Source organism: Petaurus breviceps, unplaced genomic scaffold (genome assembly GCF_028583685.1).
Source record: "Petaurus breviceps papuanus isolate PSGF00001 unplaced genomic scaffold, PetGlider_PUasm1.0 90925, whole genome shotgun sequence".
NCBI classification, from domain to species: domain Eukaryota; kingdom Metazoa; phylum Chordata; class Mammalia; order Diprotodontia; family Petauridae; genus Petaurus; species Petaurus breviceps.
This window is the reverse complement of record NW_027187380.1, coordinates 37,799,947-37,822,981: the sequence shown is the minus strand read 5'-3', so window position 1 is coordinate 37,822,981 and position 23,035 is coordinate 37,799,947. Positions and strand designations below refer to the sequence as shown.

The 23,035-nt window shown below is 38.1% G+C and overlaps 1 protein-coding gene across 3 annotated transcripts in view; it reads right to left on the bottom strand.

Moving 5' to 3' along the window:
- Positions 1-272: 272 nt before the first annotated feature.
- The window catches only part of COX10 (cytochrome c oxidase assembly factor heme A:farnesyltransferase COX10), a 144,892-nt gene continuing 122,129 nt past the window's right edge, over positions 273-23,035 (bottom strand). For all 3 annotated transcript variants that reach the window (XM_069076823.1, XM_069076825.1, XM_069076824.1), the window contains 2 exons: positions 13,827-14,059; positions 273-2,793 (listed from right to left, as the gene is read on the bottom strand). In XM_069076823.1, the coding sequence (XP_068932924.1) occupies positions 2,372-2,793; positions 13,827-14,059 (655 nt within the window). In that variant the 3' untranslated portion in view covers positions 273-2,371. The remainder of the gene's footprint in view (positions 2,794-13,826; positions 14,060-23,035) is intronic.

The window sequence follows — 23,035 nt, the reverse complement described above, 5'->3', positions numbered from 1 at the left end:
AGAAGATTAAGTTAGCATAAATTTGCAGGACTGATTAATGGGATGAAATGGTCTGAAAGTTTTCAGTAGGGGAGGTAACACTTGCATATTTTCTCTTATGCACAGGTATTACAAAACCCAACCAACTCATTTTCACTAGTTTGAAAAACAAAAGTATATGTTGTCTCCCACTTCATGAAGGGTTGGATCAAATGTTATCAAATGTTACCAAGAACAGTACAAACCCAGTATAAAATTACTTTTACTTAAATTACATTACATATACCACCATGTTTATGTAATATTTTATTGTAGAAGGGAAATTAAATCAATTTTTTTACATATTTGAAAGTCACAAGAAGTTGTAGATTTTCTTTCCAGAAACTCCCATGTTTGTGTTCTTCCCTGGAAACATCCTGAGCACAGTTGAGACATAATATTTCACATAAGTATTAACAGGGTTAAGATGCTATCTGCAACCACTTCAGAAAATTCTGTGAAAACAGACATTTTTACAATGATTTTTCAAATGATACTTAAGTCTCCAAAATGTATTCCTTTGAGTGGCAATGACACTAGAGAGTAAATAATTAAAATATCCTACCTTTTGTTTTGTTTTTGAGACTGGGTTTCATTATGTCACCCAGGCTGGAAATGTAGTAAACATTTACTAATCTTGATACTAACTGGTATGGAAGTTTTGAATTGCTGCTGCTGCTGTTGGTTTTTTTTTTTACTTTTTGGTTGTGTCCTGTTTGCCCCTCCTTGGACAATCTAATGGTCTCCCCCCTCCAAGGGGCCCACCAATTTGGTGCTAATCAATCCTACTGTAGTTCAGAAGTTCTGAACTCCAAGGATCCATCAGCTTCAGCATCCCCTAGATTACAGGTGTGTACCACCATGCTGGGGTCCAGATTTTTATAACTTAGGGCAGATGTGACTCCATAGCAGACCTGAAATAGTGTGTTAAACGATCATACTGAAATAAAAGCAACCAACAAATATTTGGTCTCAGGAGGACAACAAGGGGCTATGTATTTAATTCACAGACCTACCATAATAGATACACATATACAAGTGTGTGTGTGTGTGTGTGTGTGTTAAGTGTCTGAGGCCAGATTTAAACTCAGGTCCTCCTGACTCCAGGGCCGGTGCTCTATTCACTACACCACCTAGTCTCCCCAAACCAAATATTTTTACAATAGTATGGAAGAACTTTTCCCACAAACCAGGACTGATAATATATAATAAGCAAAACTTTACATGGATAAGATCAAAGGTGGAGGGATTTTTTAACACTGAAAGTCCAGAGCAAGATCTCCTTCAAGAATTGCCATGGAAAACAGTTTCTGCATTTTCAAAGGTACCATCTTATGCCTTTGTCTTCAATAGAATTTCTGAAATGCTGATGTATATTTTGGGGGACTGGGGAGTGGGGAGGTAGCTTTACGTGAAATGTCCAAGAAAAACTGCGTCAGATTAGTTTGTTGTTAGATCAACTTGTTGTTAGCATGTTGTAGATCAACTCATCCATTTGTTTCCCATTATTGTTTGAAAGGATATAGTCTTTATAAAACAGGGGACAATTAAAGAGTAATGCCTTTGGTTTATTCACAGGACAAAGAGGGGGCTGAATTTCTTCTATTCTATTCTAAACTAGAGGTGTTAGATTACTAGTGCTCACCATTCATTAGTCAAGTTGGTATTGCTAGTTTAAAAAAAAAAGGAAAAAAGGAAGACAAAAAGGGCTGGAAGGGGAAAGGGAGAACCCACACATATGCTTTTTTAGAGATGGAAATGTAAAACAGATGGGGAAAGAGAGATGTCATCTCTTATTATTACCAAAAGGTAATCTGTTGCACCAGGCAAAAGACATTTTTTTTTTAATATTAATTCTTTAAGCTGACCAATTCCCCCAGAGGGAACTTTTTTGATCATTATCTAAAAAAATATATGTGTATATACCATGCATATGTATATACCTATATTTCAGGACGTCTGCATAAGTAAACATATATACACATACACGTATATATTACTATAGCATCATTTATAAGCATGGAAAATTATTTTAGAATATCAACTTACTAAAAAGAGTTAATACCTGTATTACACTTTCAATGACTGAATATTGACTGATAGCGAAAATGCTGATAGAAAAAATTTATCTTTCTCCATACCTCTATTTTCTAGAAAAGTTATTTGATTTCAGCTTTTAAGTTCCCATTTGTCATTTTCTTTTTTTGCCTTTTGGAGGGCAATTGGGGTTAAGTAACTCGCCCAAGGTTACACAGCAAGGTTGTGTGTGTGTGTGTGTGTGTGTGTGTGTGTGTGTGTTAAGTGTCTGAGGCCAGATGTGAACCCAGGTCCTCCTGACTCCGGGGCCGGTGCTTTACTCACTGCGCCACCTAGCCGCCCCACCCCATTTGTCATTTTCCCCAACAAATGATCGCTTACAAGTGAGCATAAGGAGCAAGAGTAATGGTAAATGCCAGAGGCTACAGAAAAATAGTTTCCTAGAGCTGATTCGGTCTGAATCCTTGTAGAACCGAAAACCAAGGTATGAAATGTACAAGTTGATTGGGAAAGAGATGATGGGAAAGGTCCATGTGGTGACTTTCAATATGGGGGCCATCACTGACAGTGCAATTAAAGCCAGGCAGTGGCGTAAGGCTACTCGCTTGCACATGGCAGGATGAGTGACAGACATCATACAGTAGCCTCCCCGGGAATAATCTTCTCGAAGGCCCCAGCTTAGAGCATTGAAATGCGGAAATTGCCAGGAGTAGAGGATTCCACCTAGTAGTAATGCTCCTGTAGAAAAGTTTTGAGGAAAAGAAATGAAAACATTCATGAGGTTCCTGTGTATGAGCACAAATCTCACAAAACATTTAACTTACATTTATAACAAACTTTTAAAAAATTTATAACCATGATGCTTAGTTCAACTCTGATCCTTTATTTTCTGCTTCTGTCACCTTCCATCAATTGTCTATTCTTGTCCATTCAACTCTTGTATCTGTATATGCATACACAGACACATGTGTGTATGTGTGTGTGTGTGTATTTGGGCCAGTCACTTAACTTTCGTTTGCCTTAGTTTTCTCAATTATAAAATGAGGATAATAATAGAACCCACCTTCCAATGTTGTTCTGAAGATCAAATGAGATAATGTTCATTTAGCACAGGGCCTGACAAAGGAGATGCAACATAAATGCTATTCTTATTATCATATCTCTTTATTTTTTTCATTTAAAAGTCTTCATTTCTGTTTCTAGTTTCTCCCCTCTCTAGTCATCCTTCACGCTGCAAAAGTGACTGCAAAATAACATTCCTAAAACATAGGTCTCACCTTACTGCTTCCAGTACAAAATATAACAATGTGTTTGGCACTTAAACATTCAGTAGGGTTCCAGACTAACTTTTCAGATCTATTTCACATGACTATCCTTTATTCTTACACATAAGCCATGCTAGGCTACTTGCTGTTGCCTGAAATCCATTCCACCTCCTGCTTCTATGTCTTTGACCTGAATGAGTACCTCTTCACTTCTGCCTCTTAGAATTGTATCTTCTTTCAGAGATTTTCACAGATGCCACTTTTTATTCAATTCTTACTCTTTCTCAATGTCTATAATTTTTAGTGCTTTTTCCCTCTCAAAATATGTAGTTACTATCTGTGTCAATGTTGTAATACCCTTTTCCCCACCATGCAGCAGGTTGTAAGTTCCCCGAGGGAGAGGTTTTTTGTTTTGTCTTTGAATCTTCATAACAGCAAAGAATGTTATAGACATAGTGGGCACTTAATAAATGTTTGCTGAGTAAACCAAATTAACTCTACAGATATGTTTTGGCTTCAGACAGAAGTTTATGGAACATTTTTTACTCTGTACTTGTGTTCCCTCTGGCCAGTTAGATAGCTCTGCAGAGAGATCTTAACAACAGTATTGGTAACAATACTAGCACACAATATTAATGGAATACTTTAAGGCTTTCAAAAACACTTTTACAAATATTATCTCAATTGATCCTCACAACAACTCTGTAAGGCAGGTGCTATTGTTCTCACTTTACAGATGAGGAAACTAAAACAAACACAGTTAAGTGACTTGCTCAGAGTCACAAAGCTCCAAGGGTCTGAGGCCCACATTCAAACTTGAGGGACCAGTGTTCTATCTAATAGTACTTAGGAGTTGTGCCTGGGTAAACATGGTCAAATAAAAGTGAGTCAGGGAAGGTATCTTAGACAGAAAGTCTAAAAGCTGGATCTTGAAAAACAACTATAGGCACAGAGGTCTAAGAAGGTCATATGTAAGGGATCTAGGTAAAAATAGGTTGATCAGTTATTAAGTATGTCCTGACCACATGGAAGATCCTCAGATACATAAGAAGTGATTCAAGGAGCTGAGTACCTAGTTAGGGAAACTGATATAAAAATAAACATTAGAGAGAAAATTAAGTATTTCACTTGACTAGGACTGACAAATATAATAGCCATTTAAGGTAAATGGAAGCCAGTGTGGATTGGCACAGCTGGAGAGGGCTTTAGGGAAGAGGTAGGACCTGAGTTGCATATTCAGCTAGATTTATAGATTTACAGTAAAGAGAAAGAAGCACATTATAGGTCAAGTGAAGAACATGAGCAAAGGTATGGAGGAAGCATGGTATGTGTGCAGAGGGATCTCTTTAACTAGGAATACAGGAGAAGAAAAGGAAGGTGGTAGAGTTAGGAAGAACTGGATGGAGGGTCTTCAAAGTTAGGCTGAGAAATTTGTATTTGATCCTGCAAGGAAATAGGAGCTACTATGAACTCTTATTCAAGTGTGACATAATGAAGGTGGTTTTTCATGAAGATTAGTTTATAAGAAATAAATTTTCTCCTTATGGAATATGCTAGGCAGTATTGATCTTTGGTTAAGGAAGGTGAAATGGTTGGAAACTCATGACTGACAATTTCTGTTTCATTTCAAAGGCACCTTTGGAACTAGTAAAAACATCTAAAAGGAAAATTATACGAATAAAAATCACATGAATAAAATGACTGGTTGGTTATAAAAGGTGACAATGTTTGCTAGAAAGGACAATCAGTCACTCAAAAAGAATTTATTAAGTGCTTACTGTGTGCCAGGCACTGTGCAAAGTGTGGGAATATAAAAATACAAGCAAAAGGAAAAATAGTCCCTGAAGCTTACAACCTAATGGAGGAAAACAACATAAAAAGAGTAGCTGAAAAGCGGATGAGGTGCCATGATGGTATAGTTTGGAGAACAAGAGATGGCTGGTCTGGAGACATTCCCTAAAACAAAAGTTCCAGGAAGAACTCACCAATGAGAGAAGGGGCTTTCAGAAGTGGATCCAGAGAACGTGGATTCAGGAAAGTTGGATTCTTGTCTTGGATTTGCCATAGCTGCATGACCTTGAGCAAGTGACTCCACTTTTCTAAGCCAATTTCCTCATCAATGAAATATGGGTTTGAACTAGATAATCTCAAGATCCCTTTGACCTCTGGAGCACCTAAATAATCTTTATGAATTGAAGTCACCAGGTCCAGATTAACTATATCCCTGAGAAATAAAAGAACTGGATAATGTTATGGCTGAGCCACTGTTAAGATTTTTTTTTTTAAAGACTAATGAGGGTAGGAGAGGTGGCACAGGACTAGAGAAAGACAAATGTCCTGAAAATGTACCACCCCCTCCAAAAAAAGGGGAAGAAAGTAAAATCTAAGAACCATACTACAGTGAACATGACTTCATTTTCTTGCAAAAATTGTAGAATATATTCTTAAAGGTCTGAATATATAGAAAAGGAAGTAGTGATCACACAAAAACAGCAAGGCTAACCCATGAACCCATGTTCAAGCAGCCTCATTTCTTTTTGTGACAGGGTTATTCAACTGACAGGATAAGGATAGGTTATAGATGGAGTTTATCAATATTTTAACCAAAGAATCTGTTGAAAATATTTTTTTCATGTTATTCTCATGAATAAAGTGGAAATAAATGGGGTAGATGATACTACATAGTTTGGTATATTTGCAAGTGGCTGAATGGCTAGACCCAAAGATTAGTCACTGGACTCTTAATGGAATGTCCCCAGGGCTTTGTCCTTGGTTCTGTGCCATTTATTATTTTTATATGTGAATTCTATCCAGTGACAGAAGGCACATTTCTCATTTTTGAAGATGACAGTCAAAAAGCATTGTGCTAAGGGCCCAGGACACAAGGAAAGGCAAAAACAAAGTCCATGCCCTCAAAGAACTTACATTCTAATGGAGGAAACAGGCAAATGGTCATACAAGTTATATGTACTACAAATGGAAGATAATCTAAGAAGGAAGACACTGTCATTGAGGGTGCAATAGAATGACTATCTAGTTAGCCTAATCTTTTCCATGAAAAGTAACAAAGTTGTCTCTAAGACTTGATTAGCCTAGGGGCCTAAAACTAACTGCTATTTCCCTGACGCAGCTTTAGGGTGACCTCTGAAATGTATAGACATGGTCCCCTACAGGCATAGGAAGGCCTAATCATGTGGAGTAGAGGCAGCTACCATTTGAAGGGTGTCCCAAGATTGCTTTAGTCACCTTCCTGATAACTATCCTCCTCATGAGACCTGTTGCTAAATATTCTTTCTTCGCAATGGCTAAGTTTGTTAATAATCCCCTTTCACTAACTTTGGACCATCAAAGAGAATCTCATTTCATTCTGACTTTCAACTTAAACTAAGAGGAAACTAGTCTGAATTAAGCCCATTAATGATGTGTAGGGAGGGACTGGAAAAGGCTTCCTGCATAAGGTGGAATCTGAGTTAGGTCTTAAAGGAAGCCAGAAGGGTAGGGGAAGTAGAAGACTATCATAGTTAATCAATTAGACACAGTTAATGCAAAGGTAAGGAGTGAAGAAATGGAGTGTCATATATGGAGTGAGGAGATGCAGTGTCATATATAAGGAATAGCAAAGCTAAGGACAGTTAATATTTTAGATGACAGAATCGGAATCTAAAAGGATCCTAAAATGTTAGAATGCTAGGATGCATCTAAAGCAATAAAATTTAAAGGGGAAAAATATAAAGTTTTCAAAGGGTTCAAACTAGGAGAGGTATGGTTATATAAAAGTTTAGGTAAGAAATACCTTGGTGTTTTTGACAAGTACAGGGTCCAGGACTGAGAAGGTGATAGTCTCACTATATTCTGCCGTGGTCCGACCACTATAGGAATAATATGTTCAGTTCTGGAGACAATATTTTAGAAAAAGCACTAATAAACTAGAAATCATCTAGAGCAGAGGTATTGAACTTAAAACCTGCTAGCCATATGGATTCAGGGAAACCAGATAAAAATGTAACTGGAAAAGATGAATACAAATACAAAACAACATAGGTAAAGTTAATGTGTGGTTTTCTAAATCAATATTTAGTCTACAGAGATCCCTGACTTTCATATAATTGATACAGAGAACTATCAGGATAGTGAAAAGTCTTGAGACTATGCTATGTGAAGACTAGCTGAAGTATTTGGGATGTCTGAAGAAGAGAAGATTTAGGGATATAACAGCTTTTTTAAAGTATCTGAACGGCAACCATAAAGAAGAGGAATTGGACTTGTCTAATTCACCTAAGAGGATCAGGTACTAGGAACAACAGATGGAAGTTGCAAAGAGGGAAATTTAACTTTGATGTGAGGAAAAACTTACTGACAATTAGAGATATTCCAAAGGGGAATGGGCTGCCTCAGGAAGTGAACTAAGGTTGAATGATCAATTATTATGTATATCATAGAAGCAATCTTTGAACTCTTAAGTAACAAGAAAAATATATAAAATGCTCAGAAGGCAAAAGGATCACATCAGAGGTCTTTAAATAAGACGAGTTTATGGAGCAATGCCACCCATCTTAACTAAGTGACATCCTAGGAAGTTTTACTATTATGACATTTGCAGAATTATGACACGTGCAAACACGCTGTGAAAAACACGATCACGTAAACGGAAATGGAGAGAGGGAGGGACAGGAAAGGTCATTTATGATCACAATCTAACTTTCACAATCAATGGCTAGGTTAAAACAACAACAACAACAATAACAAAAGATGTTAAATCTTCTTGCACCTTTCAAAGATGTTGCTTTTAGCCCACCAACCCCAAGGATTCTATTTCTCCTAAAGTACAGTTTCCATTATTTTGCCTGAAACGATGCAATATAATAAAAAATACTTTTAGTGGAAGAAACAACTATTTTTTTTTCCCTTCAGAGAAAACTGGTTATGAGTTTGGCTCATGTTAGAAATGAAAGGTTTTTAGCAGTCACATCTTCACCTTTAATGGGCAGTAATCAGAAAATCATCACATAGAATTCTATGTGATATCCTGTTACAACTGGCTCTCCTTAGATAAAAAGAAGCCAAACAAATTACTCCTTTAACACTGATATGATAAATCAGGAGGAATTGAATTAGTACAGCTGTATCCACCTGGTTTAGGGATTAAGCACAGAACATTCAATTCTATTGCAAATGTTTCACCTTTCCATTAGGAAAAAAAAAAAAGATTCTAATTAGTTTTCATTTCTAGGCCCAATTCCAGATGGTCTGTTTTTTAATTTACCAATAGAAAAACCTTATATATTTTGTTTTTTCAAGTGTGTTTTTCTTTTCTCTACAACTTTCCCTTCCCCACCCCATATATTTTACAAATATGGTTCAACCATTTTTGACAAAAATTCCTATTTCCTTTTTTCAGAATCACTATAAATTATCAGAGTTCATGAATGTCCTGGCACATGAATCTATCCTGAAGTAGGTGGGTACATCTGTCAGGAATTAGTTAGTTAGAAGGTTAGTTCCCTTCTTAACACTTTACTTACATGGCCATCACTCTAGTTCAGGCCCTTGTCATCTCTATGTTGGACTATTACAATAGTTTACTAAGTGGTCACCTTGCCTCAGATTCCAGTCCTGTCTATTCATCAAGCTCAGCTCTTCCAAACAAATAAAAAACATATTTTTCCTCCTATCAGTTCTTCTAAGTAGTACATGGCAGTACACGTTCTGAGGTCAGATTCAAAGGGAATTTCTCTTAAATCCTAAGCTCAGTTCAGCTCAGTTCTAGTTCAATCAGGGTCTTTTTGAAGAGATGAATAGCCTCTACTTCAAACCCATATTTCTGGTATCTGTACCATAACTTGGCAATATATGTTTGTCCCTTAGTAATCAATTAGTTCTAAGAATCAAGGTTTTCCAAATATTACCATCAAAGCCCTCCTATTAGTCACATACCACTCATTCAATCAATAAGCATTTATAAGGCATCTCCTTTGTGCCAGGTTCTGTGCCAAGTGACAGGGAAACAAAGGAAAGCAAAAAGAGTCCTTCCTCTCAAGGAACTCACTGTCTAATGCGTGAGACAACAGAAAATTAACTATGTGCAAACAATCATATTGTCTCTCCCATTAGATTGTGGGCTATCTTTTATCTTTGTTCATCTTTTATCTGTCTTTTATTTTGTATGCAGTGTTTGGCACATAGAAGACACTTAAAAAATGATTACTGATTGATTCTGAAATGTCTAATAGGCAATTGGAGATAGGAGACTAGAGGGCACAGCCAAGGTGGTGGCATAGAGGAAGCATTATAGCTGAGTTCTCCCAACATTCTCCTCCAAACAACTTTAAAATAACACTTCAAAGCAAACTCTAGGGTGACATGAGATATTTTCCAGCCTAAGACAGGAGGGTGGAAGGAGACATTTCTGATACTGAGGTAGGGATGACCCAGAGTGCATGGGACAACATCATCAGCTCTGAGCCTTGAAGGCAGCTATGACAGCAGCAGCTTTGGGAGCTGTCAGCATAGAGATAGTAAGGGGATTCAACAACTGATCAGAAAGAGATTACAGGGTATCCCTGTGCACTGTCTGGCAATTGCACTGACACTACCCAGTAGTGGGTTGCAGTTCCAGGGAGCAAAAGAATGTGTGGAGTTTCAGGGAAGCTGGGGCCCTTCCTGGATAAGGACCACAGCACAGCCCAGAATGGTGCTTTTACCTCTTACTGAAAAACATTACCTTGGAAGCACTGAAAACTTACTGTGAGAACAGCAGTTTGAAAATACCAGAAGTTTGGCAAAGTGCCTCCCTGCTCCCCTGCCCCCAAGTGAGCAGAGTCTAACTATAACATAAAGTTAAAAGTCAAGAAATGGCTGGAAAAATGAGCAAATGACAAAAGAAGAACCTGACCATGAAAAGCTATTATACTGATAGGAAGATCTGTAACCTCAGAATAAGACACTGAAGTAAAAAACAGCTACAAGCAAAGCCTCAAAGAAAAAGTGCAAATTGGATATAAGCCCAACAAGAATTACTAGAAGAGGTAAACTAAAGAGGTAAAAGTGGTAATGAAGTGAGAGAGAGAAGAGAGAATCAAGCCAGCAGAATTACACTAGGTTGGGGTAAACCAAGCTGTGGCTGTCTTTTTCTGAAGTTTTCACATGGCAAGGATCTAGCAGAACCCATCTCAATGCTATCCCTGCTCCCCCCACGTGACAGCATTGTTGATTTCTGAGAGAACAACAGACTACAAGGGTTCCAGTGAAACAGGATGAATAATTCATACTAGCCTAGGCACACTAGCAACGATTTATTTGTCAAAATAAAATAGAAAAATATTGAATTTTAAACTTCAGAATTCCTGTCAAACAATAAGTATTGTAGGCAGCTAAGAGAAAGATTCAACTGTCAAGAAAAATAAATTTGAATAGCCGAGGAGTAATTTCCTCTAGGAGAAATCAAAGAAGAGACTAGAATATGATGTTCCAAAAAGCAAAGGAGATAAGGCTGCATACTAAAATAATATATACACCACAAAGCTGAGACTAATTACCAAAGGAAAAACTGCCTTTTCAATAAAATGTAGAAATGAGTCATTCTTCAAAAGAAACAAAGGCTAAGAAGGGTATTCAATATTTAAACACTTTAATAAGATAAATTAGAAAGAGACAAAAGACAAGATAAGAGAGACAAAAAGAGAGAATCTCTTAGGTAGGCAGAAGGGAGGTAAGAGACAGAACAAAGTCACAGATGCCAGTGCTTGACCTGGGATTCAGAAGGTAAGGGAAGTTAGGTTTATTTACTCTCTTGCTTTGCTAGAGACCCATGAGAGTATGGAAAGAGCAATGATGCTTGTTGGGAGGGAGTCTGTAGAGGAGAAGTGGGAATCCAGTCCTACCAGAGGAGGTAAAGTTCTAGGTGGGGATATCAAGGTGTATTCTCTTGGAAGCAGAGGAGGGAGGAAAGGGGGTCTTGCAACAGCTTTCCTTTGAAAGAAGTGGGAACTCCTTTTCTGAGCCATAGTTGAACTTTCTAGGACTATATTTCAGATAAAGAAAGGGGATCCTTGTTGAGGAGGGACAGGGAGTCTGCGTGAGATTTCTGGACTGCAATCTGTCTTAGCAAAACTCATCTCGGGTCAAGTTTTGACTTTCACATGGAAGGAAAAAGGAGGCGGTGGATAAACATTAAATAAGCTGAAGAAAACACAAAACTATTATAACCTTAAATGTGAATAGGTTGAACACCACAATAAAATGAAAGGATATGGTGGAACAGACAAGAAAATAAATCCTAACAATGTACTGCATACAAAAAACATGTAAAATAAAGACACACCAAACAAAGGTGAGGGTTAGAATAAAATTTTTATGTTTTTGCCAGGAGTTAAGCTTATAGCCTCAAATAAGGCAATAATAAAAATTGAGAATGTTCAGAGAGACAAAAAGGGGGAACTAGACTGTATTACATATATTGTTATATTATATATAATGTATCATTTAATACATTTATATTTGTAAAAATGTTATTTATATTATATGTATTTAATATACAATATTAACCATAATGAAAGTCATGATATCTGAGTTTTTAGAGGAAAATCTAACTGAATTGAAAAAAGACAGTAATAAATGCTTTAATGTTCCTTTTTATAGCTAAATAAATGTAACAAAAAACTAAAAAAACATACACAAGGTGAACAAATTGATTAAAAAACTTAATTTTTTAATAAAGGTTTATGGCATCTTCTGATGGGGTTATTGCAGAATGTATACGTTCATTAGCATCAAATTGTATCTCCACAAAATTATGAAAGTAATTACATGTTTGGGCACAAAGAAAAAGTAAATGTAAAAAAGTATAAATATTAAACAATTTATAAACAAAAATACCATGAGAACAGTAATTACTAAAGAAAGCACAAGAAAAAAAGATAAAAATGGAAACTATATTACAATTAAAAGAACCATGAATAAAAAAATGATATCAATCCTTAATATTTACACTTAGACACACACACACACACACCAAATAATACAGTATCTAAGCATTTAAAGAAAAAGATTAAGGAACAATACCTTGAAAGATAAGAGGAAGAAAAAAATCACAGAAGCAATAAATAACTATGTTAATAGTAATAGATAAGATGCTATTTTTGATAGTCTTTTCACTTTGTGATCCATACATGAATATACATATACACATATTGACACACTCATACAAGGAAGAATATAACAGGGAACCAAGAGAGGGCGAATCAATGTGTCTAAGCAAAATTCAAGAAAGGAATGAATACTTTTAGATGAGGCAATGAGAAAAGCTACACAGGGAGCTCACACAAAAAAAGACAGATAGATGAGCCTCATCTATGGAGAAAATTTAAAAAAAAATGAAAACACACAAAAAAGTATTCTATCAAAAATATTGTGTATATAGTATGTGAACAAGTTAAACTTTATTTCAACAAAGACATTAGCAGTATTATGAGGGAGGAAAAGTTAGGATAGAAGTAAATAATCCCTCTGACACTTGGAACTTAGGTGACCTTGGGCAACTCACTTAAATCCCTGGTCCTCAGTCTCCTCATTTGTAAAATAAGGAGGCTGAATGAGGGGGCCTCTAAAGATCCTTCCAGGTCTATATCTATACTATGATTTTTCAAGATAAACCAATCCTTTCTCTTACTGCAAGTGATTTTATGAAAAGCTTCAGAAATGTGGCCACTAGAAACAGAGAATGGTAAGTGGTACAAACATCTTGAAATACTTTGCAAAACCGTTGTCCAACAACCCCTTTCCTTCTCCTAAGTGATTATTACAAATAAGAACCACTTTGTAACTGAATTACGACTATTTCCTGAAAACTATATGTTTGATTTACAAATTTTTAACTCCAGCAGACCAAAATCTCCTAAATGTCTCAGTGCTTTAGATGCACATTATATCAACAATTTAAATGGAAATATCAAAATAATCCAGTTTCTAACAACAACAACAAAAACCTCTTTTGTCTTTATGGGGGAAAAACAAACTTTATAGTACATTACAAAAGAGAAAATAAGGTGACCTGTTATTAAAGTAAAACCATTCTGTAAGGTTAAATGAAGGATAGCTACTGGCTAACTTCTCTCTTTAAGTGGAAGGTTCCGACCACCAATTTGTCAGCACAAGTGTTTATGTTTAGGTTAGGAATTTTACACTCTTTTGTTTTTGTTATATTGTAGTCAGTGAACTGATGCAGTATTCTTCTTCACTTCTCTATTCTTCCCATAAAATGGAAATGTGTGTCATATTTACTCTGCCAGACTATAGCATGGGGCCATAAAATATAGAATTTCTTCATGGTTTGAAATTTTTAGTAATTTAAAATGTTTCAGCAGCACATCTGCTAATAACATTGTTAATGAAAATGGAGGAACATGAAAACAATTTTTCAGGGCTAGGGAAAATATAGAAACATAGTTTCTTGGTAACGCTTCAATTGTCCATTGAGAGAAAGAAGATTTTATGTTACTAGCTACTCACCAGCATCAAGGCTACCAGTAGCTGCAGTCCAGCCCATGACTGGAGGGATGGCTCCAACAAGGGCTCCAACCCACGTGTTGACAATACTAATCCTTTTCATAGGTGTATAACAGCAGGTGTACAGGAAAATGTTGAAAGCACCCAGAACTCCTGTGAGTGGATTTACCCCCCAAGTTAGGAGCGCAATTCCTGGAACAGCACAGCATGTAGCAAATGATACAGCCAGCAGAGGACTGTAAGAGAGCAAAGAACAGAAATATTAAATGGTTAGCCATATTGCTTAGAACCTAAAGTTTTATAAAAAGTGAGTAATTTATCCTTGTATTTTAAAATAATCCTTCCTATACACTAGAAGATATTGGTTCGATCTCTTACATATTGTAGGAAATAGACACCTGGGAAGCAAAACAAAGATGGTAAAGTGAATTCAGCATTTTGCTGAACTTTCTCTATATACCTCCTACAACAACTTAAGAAATGTGTTCAACCAAATTCTGGAGGGGGGGGGAAGGGGGGAACAACAATAAGTCACATTGAATAATTTCTCTAGACCAGGTTAACTTAGAAAGAGAGTCCTGCAGACAACTGGAGTAGAGGCCAGGGGGAAGTACGGTGTGGCATAAGCAGCACCAGCTGTGGAGTAGCAGCAGTAGGAGTAGCGAAGTGCCTTGAAATGTTAAGGGAACTGCACATCTGGTCAGAAAGGGATCCCAGGGGACCTTTGTGCTAGCACTGGGAATAGAATTTGGAGCCATTTGGTGACTCTGTTGCTCATTATCCAGTACTGGCTTGCAGTTCCAGGGCAGAAAGAGTTTGCAGACACCATTGAGCAGGAGTGCCACCTGCAGAAGACCTCTTTCCATATCACATCACTTTGGAAGCACCAAAAATTTAAATCCACCGAGTTGTGAAAACAATAGAAACTCATAAAAGACAGCTCAGACAAGACATTCCTCCTAACCCCCAGAAGTAATCGGCACCCAACTCTAAATAAAGTCCAAAGTCAAGAAATAGACTGGAAAAAAAAGAGGAAGCAAACAAAAAGAACCTAATCATAAAAAAATGACTATGGTGATAAGGAAACTCTACGAATGTAAATGACATTGACTTAAAAACATTTACAAGCAAAGCCTTCAAAGAAAAATACAGTTTGGACAGAAGCCCAATAAGAATTTTTAGAAGAGCTAAAGAAACAGGAAAAAAAGCAAGATAAAAACACCCATAACAAAACTACAATAAAAAAAATCAAATGAGAGAAGTAGAGGAAAAATAGACAAAAGTTAGAATAATGCAAGAAAACAATGAAAAGAGAATTAATAGTTTGGCAAAAGAGGCTCAAAAAAGACTGAAGAAAGATACTCCTTAAAATCAGTTAACAGCAAACAGGTACAAAATCTCATTGATGAAAATAACTCCATAAAAATTATAATTTACCAAATAGAAGCTAATGATGCCATGAGACATCAAGAAACAATAAAACAAAGCCAAGAGAATGAAAAAAATAGAAGAAAAAGTAAAATACCTTATAGGATAAACAACTAATCTGGAAAATAGATAGAGGAGAGATCATTTAAGAATTATTGGACTAGGAGGTGAAGTGACAGAACCTACAAAAAGATGGAGTGAAACAACTTTCCAGTTAAGATAACTTAGAAGGACTTCAAGAAAGATCTGTCTCACTTCAGAAAAAATGGAGCACAGCCTACAGCTGATGGTGTCCAGGAAAGCAAGGGGGAGGTTTTTAGCTACAGCATGAATCAGCAACTGAAGCTTGTTGCTCCTGGCTCGGCAGGACAGCTGTGAGGCCTCCAGTCCCAGTGCAGAAGGCAAGTTGCCAGTCTGGGAAACTAGGCAACAAAGGGTGCAATTATACCAGGCCACCCTAGCATAGTGAGCAAGCTAGCAGCACCTAAGGCCTGCAATGTTATGGGATAAGATCTTCCCAGACCATTAATAGGCCTATGTGCCCAACTGTGATATATCCTGAATCTCAGAGCCTATTGGGAGAGAGAAGCTTGCTTAGGGGAAGCTTGCTTGTAGGAAGCCTTTCACATCTTTTTCTAATTTCTAATTAGGCACCGAGTCACAAGGTATAATCCTTCTGGCTCTGAGAAGTGTACATATATTCTGAGTTGGTATTTTGCTTTTGGGGCTTGCATGTGAGAAGGATCTTGTAATTTCCTGGTCAAGATTCTGAGTGGCCATATGTTCAGAGCTCTCCGACTGCTCAGATATAAAAGCTCTCTCAATCCAGGGATTTTATGTAATGTGGATAGCAATATTGCTTTGATTGAGACAGTCAAAGTTCTGTCTATTGGTTTATTTCTCTGCTTGTATTTTCTCTGAAGTTCAGGGTGCTGACTTTTCCCTTAACTAGTGAATGTAATTTTAAAAAGACTGTTGACCCCTTTTAAATATAAAACCTGGGGCGGTTAGGTGGCACAGTGAATAGAGCACTGGCCCTGGAGTCAGGAGGACCTGAGTTCAAATCTGGCCTCACACACTTCATACTTACTGGCCATGTGACCATGGGCAAATCACTTAACCCCAATTACCCTGTCTTCCCCCCTTCAAAAAAAAAAATTAAATTTAAAACTCAAAATTTTATGGAAGTGGGTGTTGAAAATGAAAAATTAATAAATATTTTTTTAAAAAAAGAAATGAAAAGCAGATGAATTTCAGAAAAATCTGGATAGATTTACATAAACTAATACTGAGCGAAGTTAGTAGAACCAGGAGAACATTGTACATGGTAATAACAACATCATGCAATGATCAATGTTGGGGCCTGTAGCCCTTCTTTGGGTTTCAGGCAGCCTCTCTGAGTTCAGGTCCGACATAACAAGATGCAGAGCAACCAGCAATATGTGCTGATGTCATCTGTAGTCAGGGCACCCTAACCCCTAAGAAGTGCTGAGGCACCCAGATTGTGTGCTGTCAACGCAATTTACCTTGTTACCTTGAGACTAATCTCTGGGACTAAGGGTAAGGTGCGCAGGAGTATGCAAGCTGTTCTGGACACAGCCTCCCTGTTCTCTGATTGGCTCCTCCTACCTTCCCTAACGAGCTGTTCACGAGCTGTGCAAGTGTACTTTGGGGATTTAAGGGCTCGAGAATGAGGAGGCTGAGAATGGAGGGACAGATGTAACAACATGCCTATCCTACCAATAAAGCTGTACCTCTTTCCATTTCCACTGACTTGACTTCTCCTTTATGAGACCATGCAGGACGTGGCCAGCATGTGCACTGAGGACCTGGGAAAGGTAAGACTCAGCTAGAAACCTTGGGGTCACAAAAGGTCAACTTTGATAGACTTAGCTCTTCTCAGCAATAAAATGACCTAAGACAATTCCAAGAGACTGATGATGGAAAATGCTATCTATCCATCAGCAGGCAAAGAACTATGGAGTCTGTATGCAGATGGAAGCATACTATCTTCACGCTCTCTCTTTTTTTCTTTCTCATGGTTTTTCCCTTTAGTTCTGATTCTTCTTTCATAATATAACTAATGTGGATATATGTTTAATATGATTTTACATGTATAGCCTTTATCAAATTACTTGCTATCTTGGGAAGGGAAAGGAGGGAGAAAAAAATTTGGAACTCAAAATCTTGAGTTCCAAAATAAAACTCAAAAAGTGAATGTTGAAAAATTAAAAAATAAATCTTTGGGGAAAATAGAATTATTGGACTACCTGAAAACCATAATATTAATGATGATGATAATAAATGGAGCATAGATAAGATATTTCAAAAAGTTATAAAGGAAAACTGTCTAGCTGTCTTAGAACCAGAGGGCAAATGAAACAGAAAGAATCCACTTCCTGAAAGTCACTTCTTAAAAGAAATCCCAAATGAAAACTCCCAGGGATATAAAAGCAAAATACTCTCAGGTAAAGGAGAAAAACTGAAAAAGAAAGAATTAAAAACACCATGGAGCCACAGCCAAGTTCATGCAAGATTTAGCAGCAACCACAATAAAGAATGGAGGGCTGGAAACATGATATTCTGGGAAGGTCAGGCAGTCAAGAATAACCTACCTAAGAAAACTGAACATAATCCTATGAGGAAAAATTAGATATTTTGTGAATTAGAGGGCATGAAAGCATTTCTGACGAACAGACCAGAGTGAACAGAAAATCTGACATTCAAACATAAGACTCAAAAGAAGCATAAGTAATAGGTAAGTATGAATGAGAAATCAAAAAGGACTTAACAAGGTTAAACTATTTACACTCCAATATGAGAATATGATATATGTAACCCCTAAGAACATTATCATCATTAGGAAAGTTAGAAGACATAACTTAGAAGCATGGATGGGAGGTCTATCATAATGGGATGATCTCAGTAAAGAAGGATAAACAAAAGAGAACAGGATGGAGGGAAATCTGAATGGGATGAACTCATCAATAAAACAGAAGAGGATAAAATGGATCAGAGATCAGGATCTGACAATAAGTGGTTGAGAAGATACATTTGAAACAGAGAGATACATAAGAATTGAAAGAAGGGAATAGAGCAGAATGTCTTATGGTTCAGCACAAGCTAAAAAGGCAGGGGTAGATGTTCCGATTCTGGGAGCCAAGATGGCAGAGTAATAAGTGAATCACTCTCTTATTGATCTCTAAAAGCCCAGATAATATTGCCCAAAGAAAAACCTGCAACAGTTGAGCCAGCAGAATGATGGGGTGCAACTGTCTTATAGTCCAAGAAACTTGGGGGATTAATGTGAAAGACACTTCTGACTCTGGGGAAAGGGGGGTAATACAGGATGGGAGGTCCCCAACAAGTCAGCAGCAAGACCCAGCTCAGCAAACCAGGGGGAGGACCTGGGCCACAGGGTGGTAAAATAGTCAAGCACAAACAACAGGACTCATGAATGCCTCAGTACAGGCAGAGCAACTGGTAGACACCAGCTCCAAAAAACACTATGCACACTGGTGGTCTCCAGCAGCCAAATCTTCTGCACTTCTGCACACCTCAAAGAAGCAAAACTCCAGGTGGCACCCCTCCAGGCTGGCAGACATCCTCCAGCAGCCAAACATTCAAATGCAAAGGCCAGGAAAGCAGGCATCCCCTAGGGGCCAGATTCCCCATCCCCACCCCAAGAGCTCCAGTGTTGTACCTGAGACCCCAGCACACAAACCAACGACCAGGTCCTGGGGTCCCAGGACAAGAAGCTTGGGTTACTGCCCCCTGTGTTCTAGCAGGAGAGCTCAACTTTAAAAACCAGGAAATAGGCAAACCCCATGAGCAAAAAGCAGAAATGCACAATGACCTTCTCATTATGATTCTTATTATGGGGACAGGGAAGATCAAGGCACAATTTCAGAAGAGGACAACACTGCCAATATACCCACATCCAAAATCTCAAAGGGGAAGATGAACTGGTCTCAAGTCCAAAAAGCCTCCTTGGAAGACTTCAAGAAAGATTTTAAAAGTCAAATGAGATAAGTAGAAGAAAAATTGGGAAAATAAAGGAGAGGTATGCAAGAGGGATTCAATAGCTTGGAAAAGGAAGGACAAAAATTGATTGTAGAAAACAAGTCCTTCGAAAATACAACTGGGGGAGGGGCAGAGCCAAGTTGGCAGAGTAAAAGCAGGAACTTGCATAAGCTCATCCCTCAATCACCTTCAACACCTGTAAAAATGACTCTAAAGAAATTTTAGAGCTACAGAAGCCACAAAATGACAGAGTGAAACATTTCCAGCTGAAAGCAGCCTGGCAGGCAGACAAGGGTCTCTTATATTGGGCTGGAAGCTGAGTCAGACCCAGGTGGGCTGTGCCAGCACAGAACAGGCCAGAGCAGACCTCTGTGGACTTAAGCACTGGCACCTATGGCAGTTTCCAGACGTCTGAAACCACAAACAAGAAAGAAAAAGTAAAAGGTCAGAGGGGAAAAGAAACCCTGTTGGTCCTGGATGAGAGAAGAGCCCAGTCCAGACCTGGCCCCCAGAAATGGTGGCGGTGGCAGCTGGAGGGGCTGCTTCTCGAGCTCCAGGTCCACAGGTGGTGGGGGGAACCAAGTGGTTGATCAGAGGGCAATTTGCAGGAATCTCTTTGCTGGCACTGAGGCAGGATTCTCTTGCTCTGCCCTGCTCGGATCTGGGTCGCAGTCTTGGGTGCCAGTCTTGGGGTGAGGAAGAATGCTGGCATGGCAGAGCTTGTGATGGCTGTGGAGAAGCAGTCCTCCTCACAGTTCTGAGGCAGGTACTTAGAAGTAGCTCTGACAACAGCTGCACAAAGCCTCAGAAATTTGGGACAGAGGATTCTCTACTCTGGAAGTAGAGTTCTGCTTTGGCAAAAAGCTAAAAAGTCAAGTAATTGGCTGGGAAAGTTGGCAAAGAGAGGAAAAGAAATCAGTCTACAAAATCATTCTTTGGTGACAAAGATCAAAACATAGAACCAGAAGAATACAACAAAGTCAAAACTCCTGTATCAAAAGCCTCCAAGAAAAATACAAATTACTCAGAGGCCATGGATGAACTCAAGAAGGATTTTGAAAATCAAGTAAGGGAAGTAGAGGGAAAATAAATGAGAGTGATGCAAGAAAATCATGAAAAAGAAGTCAACAGCTTGCTAAATGAGACCCCCCCCCCAAATACTGAAGAAAATAACAACTTAAGAAATAGACTAACTCAAATGGCAAAAGCCAATGAGGAGAAGAATGCCTTAAAAAGCTGAATTGGCCAAATGGAAAAGGAAGTTCAAAAGCTTACTAAAGAAAATAATTCCTTCAAAATTAGATTGAAGCAAATAGAACCTAATTACTTTGTGAGAAATCAAGATATTATAAAACAGATCCAAAAGAATGAAAAAAGACAAAGCAATGTGAAACATCTCATTGGAAAAACAACTGACCTGGAAAATAGGTTCAAGAGTTGTAATGGTAATGGTAATTTGAATATATTCCCTGCTTTGAAAATATACTCTGCCCCCTAATAGGCTGAATGCAACCACATGTAGTCTGTGGTGGGAGGAGTGTGCTGAAAGGATGAGCAGAGCCCACAGGAAGCTGGGAATCAGAGCCAGAGAGACAGTGGGAGAGAGAAGATGCACAGGTAAGGAGAAAGATAGGTTTTTGAGTAAATATTGATCTTATATTGGTTTGTGGGAAGGCTAAAAGATGCTGTGGCTTATTAACTTCTTTGCTTCTAGGATGGAATCAGCTTACTGGTTTTGGGATTTGGTTTTCTGGTGTCTGAATAAATTATGCTTTGCTTCTGTTCACTATATGGAGATTTTGTTATACTTTGTGATAGAGCATCATGTGGGAATATTTATAGTTACAGTTGGTATATTTATCATGATTGTGGATGCTTTAAATATTGCATTGGCACTACATTTGGCATCACAAACAGGATCGTGAAATATCAGACCTCTATCTGAAGGCAGAAGGGATTTAGAAGAAGAAATGGCTCTCCCAGGATGGGAGGATTTATTGTAGGCCCCCTCAGCCAGAGAGTGGTACAGGACTCTGTGAAAACCGGGAACAGACGTTACAGTAGGGAGAACCTAGAGATTTAGAAACATGTTTGCAAAGAATGCCAATAAAGCCTGGGAGAGAGCTGGAGGCAGTGTGTAGAAGGGGCTGGGTATTACTAACAGGTTACTGTATTATGTGTAAGAGCAGAGACAAACTGTTACAAGAGAAAACTCAAATGCAAAGGGAACTGACTGTGTTACAGCATTTGGAAACTCCAGAAGAGCAAAGGAGATTCTCAGGTGGTAGAAGAGAGGGCTGTTGTGAATCTGGCTCAGAGAAAAAAGAAAAAAAGTAACAGGAGGAAAGTTCATACAGCTTTGGTACAGGCTGAGCCTAGTTGCTATAACAACTGCCAGGAGAGTGTAAACAATGCAATGCTAAGTGACACATTGTTTCATGACAAGAGCTTTTACAAGGGCAGAAGCTCACCCCATACTAAAAAGAAAGCAGGAGAATCAGGGAGGCAAAACAGTGTTCAGGGAGATAACTGAGAATTTTACTCAGCAGGAGATTACTGGTACATTAAGCAGATTCACTCAAAGGATGGGAAAATCCATAGTGTCTTAGATGGTGAAAATCTCGGAGAAAGGAGGAAGAAGAGTATTGATAGATAGTGTGGATTGCTTGAAATTTATAGCCATTTGTCAGAATCCTTTTGTCCAGCAAGTTTTTAGAGAATTTTCATGAACCCTTTTGTCCAGTAAGCTTTTAGAAATTTTCATATGGAAGGACGTAACAATATAACCAATTTGTTAGTTTTAGCTGTCTATGGATACAATAGGATGTATCCCACTGATTGCATGTGGCATTGTAGAGACAGACCCTAGTATCCAATTAGGGACTGCACGAAAAAGTTGAAAGAAGTAATGAAAAACCACTATCATTTTGGAGATGCTGATATGTATCATGATATCCCCTCACAGAAATATAGTGAAGATGACTCCTCCTGCTTATAAACATCTACTTCTGACTCTACTAATTGGTGAAACAGGGCACCCTCTTTCAGAGGTGCTGGATAAGATTTCACAGCTAAGTGACTTAGGAGAATGGGGAAAAGATAAATTTCTTCAAGAAAGAAAAGTAAATGGCCAATGGATTCAGTCAGAATACACTGACAAGAAAAGAACTGTTTACTGCTCTATTGAAAGCAGGGGCTGATTTTAGAAAAAAATGATGGTATTCTGTTGAGGGCCAGTCCATAAATGGGAAGAGTTTGGTCCAGGATTTCTCCCAAGTCAGCTCCCCATGAAGGCTATATTATGTCTTAAGATTGGCTCACCATCTCTTCCTGACTTGCAGGAGTTTAAGACGTGATAACCAAGCAGTGACCCAGACATAGATGCATGCAAGGGAACAGGGATATTAAAATATATGGATTTATGTAAGTGAACAAGGACATTAAAACATACAGATATGTGTAAATAAACAAGGACATTAAACATTTTCTCATGGGAACCTAACAGATAATTGCTTTACATTGATTATATAAACCCTGCTCTCTGATCAATAAATGGGAACTGCTATGACAGATCCTGTTTGGCTCATGTCCAATCACTCCACACTCCGGTTCAGCCTGTGCTCATTTTGATGCAGGCATCAGTGGTGCCACACAGGGCCATAAGAAAAGAATCAAATAGATGAGTGGCCTCCTGAAACTCCGGAGAACATAACTAAAGATAGAAGGCTAAAGTCAGATTTTCTCTTAAGTTAAAAACTTCC